The sequence below is a fragment of the Lineus longissimus genome, chromosome 5 (assembly GCF_910592395.1).
Source record: "Lineus longissimus chromosome 5, tnLinLong1.2, whole genome shotgun sequence".
Classification (NCBI taxonomy): domain Eukaryota; kingdom Metazoa; phylum Nemertea; class Pilidiophora; order Heteronemertea; family Lineidae; genus Lineus; species Lineus longissimus.
Window position 1 is genome coordinate 5,420,699 of NC_088312.1, and position 13,155 is coordinate 5,433,853.

Below are 13,155 nucleotides of genomic sequence, written 5' to 3' on the forward strand. Positions count from 1 at the left end.
CCGGGAACGTGACGAGAGGACGGAATGAGATAGTGTTTATCTGCCAGTAGAGGCGATCGAGGGTCTCAAATGCGGGGAGGTCAGCCCCTGAGTGATGTAGCGTGCTTAGGTGATTAGGGAAAGGGCCCAATCGTTATGTATTCCCTGTCGGTAAGCTATCGTAGCAGGTTTGTACATGTATGTGATACGTGTCGACAAAAGAATTCGATGAGCTTCGCCGTTATGCTCCAGACAGTTGCGCTTTATTTTGAAGTCCTTCAACTGCACGTAGCATCTAAGTATTACAATTTGCCAAGAATCCGATTTCTCCAATTAAAACCCTTTGGCTCTAGAGATACAGACGAGAATTTAATCTGGGTTACCTGATATTCTATAAGATTGAAACATCTGTAATACCGCATGATTCCATTTATGACACCATGTTCGGTGGATCAGTGGTTTCGATAACATTTCAGATTATTTGAAAATAGGAGTGAATGGCATACACTTTGAGTTATAACATGATAACCTAAAGAAACTATGATAACCAAGCCGTAAGCAAGGTATACTATTCTTCAAAGTCCTCAAGGAGTATGGAAAGGTCTCTGGCTCACTATTTTATTGAAACCATGAAATATGAGAACAATAAAAAAATTACACCGGTCTCTTTTGGTCATGTGTATCAAAATCAGGGAAATTATTTCTTACGCCTCAACGTCTCTAACAAATGGACGTTTCCTATTCAATTTATCGGCTACGTTTTATTGAAATAACGTGACTGGTTGGCAAATCACGCGGCCACAAAACCAACAGCCTTAAATTTGGATATTGAATAACGCAGCGTAACTAATCGAACAATTTCTAGAATTGATTATTGAAAAATATCACCGGCGAAATTATTAAAATTGAATCCGAGCATACCAGCAAATTCCACTATTTATAGATTCATACATCACTTCGCATGACGCCTTCGTGCTTGATTGCCATTTCGCTATCGATTTCAATAAATTAAGGAAGAATACGCTGAAAGCTGATCTGGCACGTTTTCTGAAGAGTAACCAATCGCCAGCGTCCGTGTTAAGTAAATTCCATTGACTTTCTATTGATTTTCATCGCTTTCTCAAACATTATGCGTCACCAACTACGATGTTATAGGACGCTAAGTGGGGCTTCTATCAGTGTAAGTGATTTTGGTGCTGTAAAGGGTGATTGTTTGCTAGCTGGTACCACCCTCGAACGTGTCGTCCGGTATATCTTATTCAGATACCATCAATATGGCTGGGAACTCAAGGAGCACATGAAGAGGTTTTCTGGACTGAAATTTCACTGCATCCTCTCCATTTATTTCTACGTAAATTTCACATTATCCTCTCCATTTATTTTTACGTAAAGTATAAATCGATCATAAGTTTACCATCAACGACAGGCCATTGGGAAATATCTGAGCAAGTGGAATATACCACCTGAATCCGAGAAAAGAGGGGAAAAAATATGTTAAGAAGAAAGAGTGGAAAAAGTCCACCAGTGGCCGAGGGGGACATCATGTTTATGTGACATGTCTTAGTAATCTGGCCAAACCTAATTACCATCAGTCATGAGAATATTCTGTCGAATCGTAAGAAAAAATCTTGATGACAAGCTGAGGCAGAAAAATACATATCATTGAGCCACCCAATCGCATTTCTTTTTCCTTTCGTTTCCTAATTTTTTTCTCAGGGTTGTGTCTGATTTTCCTATGTATTTGCCTTGTGTATCTCTCAGTATCTCCGTCCCCTATCACTAGCCGCTGGTGTGTGTCACCAACATGATACAACGCCGTGATCCAAGATGAAAATGCTGTACAAGCCAGAAGCATGGTGTCTCTGGTATCTAAGGAACGTCATGCGTCTTATCTTCTCCTTGAATCATCTTCATGTACACGCCCATAATATATAATCATTATCACCGTTAGAACAGTTGGTATACACCTGGGGGATGTCCTCAGGAAATTTTGAACCTTCGGGTTGAACAATTGATCGCCTGGCTATTCTCTTGTTGGCATGAGAAGTTTTTTATTCTCGGAAATTGTCGAAATCTGAAAATGGATTAGTCCGTGCCATTGTCTGTAGCAGGATGTAAATAAATAATGACTTTTTAACAACTGAACTTAGTCTATCAATATATGCGCGATTGTGTAGATTCGCTTATAAAAATGTTATCTTTTTCTGATTTCACGACTTTCCAAATCTTCAACAACAAAAGGCTTGAATCAGAGTATTCCGATCTCTGATTCTTCTCTTCTATCCACACTTTTCTTCAAAGGACGATTTTCTTCACGTTGTTGCAAATTTAACTAATTATGTACACAGAGTAATTGGTTTCCCCTAAGACGCTACAACTGATGAAAAATCACTTTCTCACCTCTTTCCCAATCAAGAAACTTAAGGAGGCTTGACGCAGGAGTTGGGCCTTATTCGCCAAGTCTCCGAAGAATTTGCTTAATCTAATTTACATCCTTCAGATCCATTTATGACTAGGCACTGATGTATTTTCAAAATTGTATTCCCCAAAGAAATCTTATTCAGTGTCTAACAAGACTTAATTTTTCATATTCTACTTTGGAATTAAAGGTGATCTTTGCCCTTAAATGGAAGTTTGACTTATCGACACATTTTGGTGTGGTTTTTTTAAAATGTGTAGCTTTGGCTGCCAGTGCAATACTAAATTGGAGAGAGCCATTTATATTTAAACCATTAGCTTGCAAATTTAGAGTCCTGTACGTGTGTTACGATATACTCCGCTCAGGATATGGTTCTCTTCGGTCATTTTAATATCGTCTGGTACACTGGACACATTCATTTATTCAAGATTGAAAAAAAAAAATCATTCAGGCATAAGATTTTTTAAGTGAGTTCGTTGGTCATGATGCGAGTATTTTTGGTCAGCAAAATGAAGATGCATTCCAGTGACTTGTAAATTGGTTGCTTTTAGAATAACAAAAACGTCCTACCGCATTTGGTTGCATTTTTCAGTCGAACAGAATCTCTGACAACTCGAAAAAGCTGGGAACCTTCTAGTTCACCAAAGTTCGGTCTCAATATATTTTGGGGGAAGTTTGGTCTTAAATAGCATTAAATCAGTGTCTTCCCTCCTCGTTATTGGCCTCTCGACAGAATTCCAGTCGCGAACGAATAATTTATGACAATTTCCGCATCGTCAGTGTCCGATTCGTCAAAAGTGAATAATGCTAAAAAAAACACTATCCTCTCAGCGCCGAGTGGCGTTACCACGTCCTTCACTTGCTGACAGCCAATCTGAATGAGTCAACTCGCACATGTCAGCCTCTGGGAGATTACCTTATTCAATAGGCTACAGTCCAGACTCCGCCCAACTTTATTTGACGACGACGTCTGTCGATATTTTGCTGAACTACGTACTAAATGTTATTTCATTCCATCACTCCAGAGTATCGCTGCTTAAGTTTACCCAGAATTCTTTTTTTTAAAGGGGGCGCCTGCATCACAAGCAGTCTTGTTCTGTCGTTAGTCTTCCTATTTGTTACTCATATCTTGTTATCGTAAAAGACTTTGTTCCGACAGAAATTAGCCAAAATAGTTAAGTTGTATTAGGCATCCCCAAAGGTTTTTCAGTGAAAATTTTTAAAAACCTATGGATTTTGAGCTTTTGAAAAACCTCAAAGGGTTTTTCATCCCTGAAAACCTCCTGGGGTTCATATTTGTTTCGGCTGAAAAAACTAAAATCTTGACAAAAGCTAAAAAACCTTTAATAGTACCCGTTGGCATCATATCGGAACACGTCAACAACCGGCACTTCGTGTCTTTTATCGGCCTAAGTAGGTCACTTCGAACTGCACACATCAATCGTGAAACCTACACTTGTACATGTGTAGTAGAACCCGAGATTTTAGTTGATCAATTGGTGCTACATCCTGATTATTTTTGACCGGTACCAAACCTTTGACTTAAGGAATAACATCAGGGCAGAGCATCACGCCGACAGTAGCCGAGATGCTCGGTCACGCGTAGTGGGAAAGAAGCCTCGTGAACTAATATTTTTACCCAACATATAATTTTGACTATTCTATGGGTTGACCTGCAATATTCATTATAATAACGTATAACATTCAAAATAAAAATCCTATCGCTCCTTCCCATCTTTTTATAAGGGTCACTTAAAATTAATAATGTAGTTTTCTTGGCAAAGAATCTGTTTGGAGAGCATGCACACACGTACATCGTATATTTGGAGTAGACAATTTCCTCGTGTATATTGCCACTTCAAAGGTGAGCACTAACTTCTGTATAAAACTACCACAATCCATTATTCCCTCCACTGCTCTCAGCAGCGCATTAAATATGCTGCATCTTCGTATTTTTCACATTACGTCACTCCTCCTTTGTCACGATTGGACAAAGAACAAGTTGGGAAATTTTTCAATATTTCGCAAATATCTCCCAAATCAAACTAAATATCAAAAATGAAATAGAATAATTATCACGTCATCATATATCTCTAACGAACAATTAAATAATATGAATCGTCTTGTTTGCAGTTATCAGATTTATTGAGGTATGATGTTGTATTTTACGATGCTAGTCGTCGACGGCATTAACATACTGAACAAAAAACATCATTGTGAGTCAGCTGTCCATTGTTCGCTGCGCGGCGCGTATTCGATGGCGGCATTCTCCTCAGGATGCCTTCTGCGCACTGCAGCCTCTTATATTCTATGTATTGGAAGAATCGTGTCTTTGACATCTGTAAGAGTGTTCTTAAAATGCTATATCAGAATAATTGAAGTTACAGGAGCTTTGAATTCTCTTAGAGCTGAAGGAATAACATCAACAAATTAAATGGTGTGGACGTGTCTGTTGAGTCCTTGCCAGTTCCACTTGTGAATCCAATGCATTACCTTTCAATATTGTTCATAACACTCATTGCGTGTCTTGAATTTTTTAACATTTTTATTATGGACTCGGGACAATGACAGAGTTTCTGAGAATCCAAATTATCTGCACGGGCCTGATTCCGTGTGGCCTATATTCCTCAGCATGGGATTATTTTAGGCGTCCTTTAAAACCAGGATCATTCAAACAAATTAATTTGATATTGAATTCGAGATTTTTCGATATTATAATAATAAGCATCGAGTATAAACGTGGAAACAAAAACGTAAAATAGTAAAAAAAAAGAAATCATTGCTGTTGTGTTATATTTTTGGAGAGGAATTGACATAGTGCATCTGATTGGTATAGAGTACACGGATGTACAGTACCTACTGTCCTATCTGTCAATTGTCATACTTTGGCATATCTGGTTACTGTAACCCGGCTCTCGCCAAGTTCATTTCTACCTGTGAGACAGACATGATTAATGTTCACCGAACCACGCCTTTTATGGTTTAAAGGAGTAAGAAACTCTTCTAAGCAAAACGAGACCAACCTCTAAGACTTCAGAGGGGTTAAACTCCTCTAAGAACGATACCACAGAATGCTCCCTTTATCAATCGACCCTGCTTTGCCCCCCTTTGTTGACCAACCCCTGTCGCGACTGATCAACTCGAAAACTAAATAGTCTCAAATTTAGAAGCCAGGAGGGTATTTGTGGGCTTAATACACCTCCTTCTATCGTTTGAAGAGATATTTTTACCCCTTGCTTTGTGGCCCTCTCGACCAACTCGTCTCTGATCTGGACAGCTGGACCCCTATTTTTGTCCAGTGGATATGATTTTCTCCTTGGGCTCTTCGTAGTATAATTATTACCCTTTTAGGGATCGTATATGTGGTATTCGGTGTCATTCGAATTTTGGTTCTCATAACTGATTATTTCGTGGTATGAAAAAGGAACATTTTTTTACTGGCAGAGATATTGAGCGAGAAAAATATCATTCATCCCAAATATGAAGTTGACCTGATATATATAAAGCTTCTTCAACTTGAGTAACCTAATGTTTCTGGTCAACAGATTTAGTATAGGGATGGGGGATGGGGGCTTCGCATACCCGGCTAGCATTCATACAGGAATAAAGGTTAGGAAATATCAACGAACTGCGAGACGCATTAGGAATCCCATTACGAGAAGAATTTTCTCTTTGAATTGGACTGCGAAATGTTCAGAATATCATATGCGATGATGGTATCTTGGAAACATATTATGTACAGGTTTTTTCAGTTGGTGATTGGCAAGCGTGTAACTTGTGATCTTTGTTCCTTCTTTAAAAAACCTTCGAGAGTGGCATTTAAAAGTATTTTTCACGACGCCAGACCTCTCCCACGAGAAAATCGGCCTTGCTCCCAATCCCAAATCACCGAAATCCACCCCGAAGATAATTAATCCCTTTTATGTCTGCTTGGTTTCCCACCATGCAAGCAGTGGGTGTGATCTCGTCACAAGGGTCCACAGATTACGATTTGGGCCCTTTCATCAGCACGTGGCCAAAACCCTCTTTGTCCATCTTCAGCCCTGTGTCTGAGTTGTTGTATTATAATATCTGACAAACCTAACATTGTTAGCAAATATCATTTTGTGAACCCTTAAGACCCTTTTTCTCGACACGTGGGTCAGGTGATGCCCTGATATTGTCCAGAGGGCTTCCAGCAGGTCTGAATCGGCCTCACGTCTGTACCCCATCACTCCCATCAGCCTATTCTTATATTTCAACAGATTTTGTTGATTAAGATTCCACAATAATTTTCATCACAATTGAACCGTTTAATCATTTACTTCTTTTTAATTGACCGTTGGTTATTTAAATTCAAATTTTGGCAGATCAGACCTGATTGATGTGTTACGGAGTATAGAATTTCATATGTTTGAATTTTCTTCGCGTGAGAAAGGACGGCTGGTATTTCATGGTCATTTTCTTTTAAAGTCTCAAGTTATTGATGATAGTAATGAAACCTAATGTATCGGTACATTCTTACAAAATAAAGGTTTTTCAAAAGCTCTCTTTTATTTCTAAGGGTGTAACGTGGACCAAATGGCATCTTATCATACAGTCTACATCAAATTGAAGGAATTCAGATAACAGAGAGAACGAAAGGTATTGGCATATGCATGTACCATGTAGTATACAAGTTGCCATTTTCATTTGCAAAAACCAGAGAATGGACAACAAACAGTTGTTCCTAGTTTATATGAAGATGTTCATTTGTTGTTTGCACCTGCTTTCTTGAGAACCTCTACGGCACCCCTATACTGTCCAGTTACCAAGTTGTCTGCAGTATTGGTCATTACTTTCTATTGTCGATTCACGTCTGCACAAACAGTCAAAAACTGGTGCAAAAGCGTCTAACTAACAATGAATTTGAAAAGTGTTTCGTTCCTTTTGTTTCAGCCCCTTTTGACAGAAAGGGTCGTGCCCTTTTTGGACCCTAGGGATATTCTAAGATTCAAGACAAGATAGTGATTCTGTTTAGAAAACTGGTGATTCGATTTAAGAATGGTTTTTCTTTCCTTGGTTCTTTGTCCCTAAATGTCTTGGTCTAATTACTTCTTTCTATCTGTCTGTGCCCTCTGGCTGGATGGGATGTCAATGTCAGGGCAGCCCCTGTGATGCAATGAGGAAAGGATTATCCTACAGAAGATACATGTTAAGACAACATGACCATCTGCCTGGAGAAATTTTAGTAAAATTTTATTTCGGTTGAAACATTTTTTACGGACTTAGCGATCAGTTTTACTGAAGTGTTTAAGAATCGAACTTCAAGATCAATTTATCTGCACCTTTGCTTCTTTGGCGTTACGTTTTTCAAAAAGTAGTTGGCAATGCATCTGATTCAAAACAGTGATTCGGAAATTGCATTTTTCGTGTTATCTGACTGACGCCTGCAGCAGCAACCATGCATCAGTCCAGTTTATTTCTAATCAGTATATTTCCTTACCAGTCTCCGAATCTGCAGTAAACCACACACCTGACTTCACATCCGTCATTCCTTCATTTCCATACTTCTAAATGGTTAACCCAAGGGAAACATTCCTACCTTTCTTAACCAATGTCCAATTCTCTTTTTACCAACAAAAATAGTTGAACTCTCTCCTCCTGCAGATTATTTATGGTTATCTTGACCAGTTCTATTCCGAGGAGCGGATATCTAAAAACGTCTCATTTAACATTACACAATCGTGGAGGAGGATCAGAGTTATTTTCACTGCTTTGTTGAGATGACCAGTGGTCGGGGTCAACGCTGCAAATCTTGTCCAAAAAAAATATCTGATCTGCCTTACATAATCTTTGTAAAAACTGCTGGAATCGTTCTTTGAGGTTTCTAGTAAACGGTCAACAGAGATATTTTAATTAAAGAACAGTGAGTCTGGTCGAATAAGTTACCTGTAACGATGATTTGCAACAAAACCCGATGTACAGTTGCTTACCCATGACAAATCTAATCAGAAGCAAGATTTGCCTTGGTGTAATTTTGTCATGATGCATTTTTGGGTGAAAAAATGGTCCACGATAGCGAGGTCCTGCATATTACATCAGACGATGTATTGGAAATATCAAAGCGCTTCATGACTATCTCTGTGATCACTCTTGACACTGACGGTATGCATGTAACCTCTTTTACGACGCCTTTATAACCCAAATAAGAGACTTTGATTCCTCTTACAAACTTTACACCCATTTCATATGAGTTTTATGTCCAGTTTATGCCCTGATGATATTCAGATCTTTATAAGAAATCGACCAGTAATGGCTAATTTGGTCGTCGGCACCTCCTTACGTTAGACTTTGATTGTCACGACTGTGGACCGAGAAATCAGACTTGCATGAATGAGAATTGAAGAAGACAATGACCATTGACAATGGCACATCAGTAGCTCGACCGGTGATATGTTGTGGGCATGAATAGCTAGACCATGCACGAGTGGCTCTTACTACGAGCTGCAGAACCCTGTGAATGTCCAGAGGCGTTGTAGGTTTGGCGGAGTACGGACTATTGGTTGTGACATTGGGCGGTGGAGACTGCTGGTTCATAATCTGAGTTGGGAGAACATTGAGCAGGACGAGGACAAACTAGCTTTAAGATGAAGATGGATATATGGAATAACAATATGCACAACGACGGTAAGAATCACCAGGATGGTCGAAATATAGGTTTTCTGAAAAAAAGTTTGCTGAGTTGGGAGTTCGGCATCGACTTCATACTTATTAGTGCTAATTTGGATTATTTTCGATTCCGTCTAACGTTAAGACTCGGTTATGGAACTTCTAAAGTTTGTTATTTTGCAGAGCGTGCAAGCACTAGACTTTTTTTGGAAAGACAGTGGTCAGTTATCATACCAGTGGAAAATCTCATCGGCATGAACCCCTGTGCTAACGACGACCATGGTTGTTGGGTGTTGTTTTCTGGAGGGAGGGGACTGGTTCCTTTAATCAATCTGATGGAAACACTTCCACTTACTTTGGTAACGATGTTGGTGGGGTAATTTCACTCTGTGTATATTACTTCTTTTGAAGTGAGCAGCAAAATACCTGACAGCATCGTTTTATAGGTTGCCTTGGCATTTGCATTCATTGACTTTTAGTCACTGACTCTCCTTCAACAAGAGACCTGTTGTAATCAACCCCAACTACCACATTACCAAATCGATGCAACTGTTCACAATTCCAGCTTCCGTATCACGACCACTTCGACCTATTGATATCATTAATATGCAACAATCGCAAATAAAAAGCCTGTAAATTGATGCAAACAGTCGCTTACCTTGTTGGCTCGCGATGTAAGATAAACTAATTTTAAAGCCAATATTTCGTGATATACATGTACGACAGAAAAACATCAAATAGTTACACATGTATTAAGTTGACCACCAAATACAACCTTTTGAATCAATCATCAAACATCAACACGCAATTCGGTACCTGGATTGCGAAATATCCCGAATGATTCCGGACTCTCCCGAAGGGGAGCCTGGAGATATTTTCTTGTGTTTCTTTCCAAACAAGTGGTGCACTCAAACAATGGATTCAGGTTTGTCAATTTCCCTGTTTTGATCATACGATTTTTCCACTTTCGGTTTAAGTTTTACGGTTTTTTTCCGGTTTTTTGCATTATCGCGCCTACTATTTCTATGCTGTGAGTATCCGCACGCCCCTCCTCCTTGTACTATATCGGTGACATTAATCATTTTGACGGGCGAAGGATGCGGCACCAAAATACCGAGTTTTCCCCCTCTGAGAACGCATTACACAGAATCATAGGTAATTTAGAAACTTTAGAATGTTGTCTTGTCAAGAATGTAGGGCCAGCGTGGGCCTTCTCCCTCTGTTTCCCAATCAGTGACAGTTAGAATGCCCTACATCAAAAGCATGGCGTATCATTTTTTGGGAAAATTATTTTGACAATTACACATACTTCCTTTTCTAATAGGAGTCGACATTGAATGGTGATATTTGATTCTATCTGTTGGTTGATGTGCTCTCTCCAAACAGCTTTTGTGGTTATTTTGACTTTTTGCTGCATCCCGAAAAAAATTCTGATCGTCATTCCGGGTATCATTCTAATTACAACACCCTAAGTTTTTTTTCCTTGACAATATTTGAAATCAACCCCTCATTCCTTTAAAACTGAGTTTGCAGTTTCTGATATTATAAATTCTCCGTGTACAGAGTGATTGCGCAAGGACCCTGCAACTTATCAAAAATAATACGTCGCCTTGCCATTTGAATAATGTGGTGCTTTCTATGCAGGAACACGGGCGTGATTGACAGTTGGAAATGATGAGTTGCTCCGTCATCCCGGTGTATCATCAGGCAGCCATTCTCGTCAAATTCAATAGTGTCTTTCTTTGTAATTAGTGTATTTTTTGTTGGAAGAGGTACAACATGGTTCAGGATCCAAGCTTAGCTCAAGGTAGTTTCAATCTGTTAATTTCTGTGCCGATTTGACCGTATATTGCATTGGCGTATTTTTAATTTCAGTTCTAATCGTTGCTTTATCGTTGCTCTGCGGTTTTTCCTCCTTCAATTTTTTGTCGCGCGCGACACTTTCGGTGCCAAGCAATTTTTTTATAGGAATATTAGGGTGCATGTGTATATGTAAAAGTTATTCCGTCTTTTATTGGAAATCCATTGATTTTTCCGTTCAGAAAGGACTTCGTGTATCGATTTGATATTACGTCAGTCTTTAAAATTCCCTCTTCAGGATTAATGTTTGACCGTAAGTACCATAAAAAACACAATTTTCGAAAAAATACTTTAACTGGCAGTTCTTTTCCTGTTCCAGATATTCGGAAAAGTAGAGGGTATTTTAGCTGGAAGTATTTTTTTCATTCAAGGACGGCTGTGACGCAATCTTTGACGCCTATTATTTTAATTCAGACAAGAACACCACAAAATTACTAGACCTCTTACCTCAGTTCCTAAGTCAGTTACTGCTTTCTTCCTTCCTCGTCTTACCCTGTTTTCTGCTATCGTTTTAGGGGGTCCTGGAGGCCGGAGAAGAGGAAAGTGCAAGTGGTTTAACGTGGTAAAGAAATACGGCTTTATCACCCCCGAAGACAACGGCCAAGATGTGTTTGTACATCAGGTAACAGATTTTTCACAATCCTCTGTTGTTGCAACTGTGTCATGTTTAAGTTCGTTATTACAAGTTGGCCGTGGTGGTTTTTTTCGGATTTCAGATTTTAGTCAAGCTCTTCCTTTTTTTACCGGCGAGGTAGTTATCAATGCTTCTGCGGTAGTATTGTAGTGCTATACCAGAAAGTATCACAAGAACAAACAGGAAGTCATCTGTATTGTCGTCCACTTAAACGCCACCATTATTATCTCAGTAAACCTTTCTTCACCGACGATAAAACCGGTTTGAAGGTATCTTTCAGCTTGCGTTTTGAAATTTCACGCACGAGTGAAACGGTTTGTGAATTTCTTTACACGCCTTGTTATAACGTTTATCTATTTTGCCAAAGTGCAAAATCACTCAATATGACTGTCGGCCCAGCAGCATATGCTACGCCTCCATAGTGCATTTACACTGAATGAGCAAGAATGCAGAGATAGCGGTTGGTGTACTACATGTACATTGTATACTGCCGTTAATGGTTTTTCCCCCAAATTCAGTTGGTACGTGAACATATTCTGTAACGATTGGTCAGTACTTTCATTTGAATAAGTTTTCATTTATTTGATTATCAGAAACGGTAAAATGTGTTAACGACCTCCACCATCAGAAAAAAGGAGTAAATTTAAATAAATAGCCATGCTGATAGTTTTTGTTGATAATGTTGTATGTACAGTTTTCAATTGATATGTACACAGTCTCCGCTGTGACTCTGTTATTAATGCACAAGAGTATTATAAATGTGTTGAGTGTCCAATTTATCATATTTATGGGCATTGATCTTAATCATAGGATACTGATATGCCAAAGATGAGTAATTGTGATGTCTTTTCGAACACTGCTCCATAATATTTATTGATAACTGTCAGAGCAATCAACTTAAACACCACTTTATTAACTTTCGTTTTTCCAGCAACTGTGAAACAATGAAATTAGTCAAATATTTCGGGTCGTTAACACGGGCAAAATCTATCCTATCAGTTGTCTTTTCCGATTTTTCTTACGATGGGGATCCGAAAGGGGGTGGTCAGTCCTGCTGTTTCTCTTAAGACCAGTTCTTTTATTACCAGTTTTTTCAATGGCCCTCAAAACAACTTGAGAATCATTTTTGAAAGAAACAAGCTTCTCTCAGCTTTGGTCAAATAAGCTTCCTTTAATGAAAGAACTCCACGTTTACACTGCATTTCTGATGAATATTAGTTGGCAGAAGTTGTTGTCAAATGGAACGAGCTACCAGGCCACAACCAGATTAATGGAACGTTGGCATAAGATGTTCCCGATAAGGGTGTCTTTTTTCGAAGCTAAACGTGTATTATCTAAGATATACAAGTATATCCTATACTTGGTCACACAGGAGTAAAATTTAAAGAAAATTTATTTTTTTTAATTAATTAAAAAGTGGGTTTTCAGGATTGTTCACTAAAAGTTACAACAAGTAACTGATTTTCTGTTACGCTTCAAACTACTGCTACAGTCTTTCCTGTTTACGAGACGGTATTGTAACCGCCATTATATGGCAAATCTGATCTTAGGATAGTTTTGCTTGAGCCCTAAAGGATGACATGGTATCTTAAGAAAGCTATCACAGCATTGTAACCAACAACAATAGTCATGA

General features: G+C 38.8%; 1 protein-coding gene across 9 annotated transcripts in view; it reads left to right on the forward strand.

The window, feature by feature from the left end:
* LOC135487618 (protein lin-28 homolog) overlaps positions 1 to 13,155 on the forward strand; it is a 168,976-nt gene that overhangs the window by 119,942 nt on the left and 35,879 nt on the right. For 7 of the 9 annotated variants that reach the window (XM_064771582.1, XM_064771581.1, XM_064771584.1 and 4 more), the window contains one exon: positions 11,404 to 11,510. In XM_064771582.1, coding sequence (XP_064627652.1) covers positions 11,404 to 11,510 — 107 coding nt within the window. Of the gene's footprint in view, positions 1 to 10,711; positions 10,836 to 11,070; positions 11,142 to 11,403; positions 11,511 to 13,155 lie in introns of those variants that run through there. The other 2 variants (XM_064771589.1, XM_064771586.1) reach the window with 2 other exon arrangements.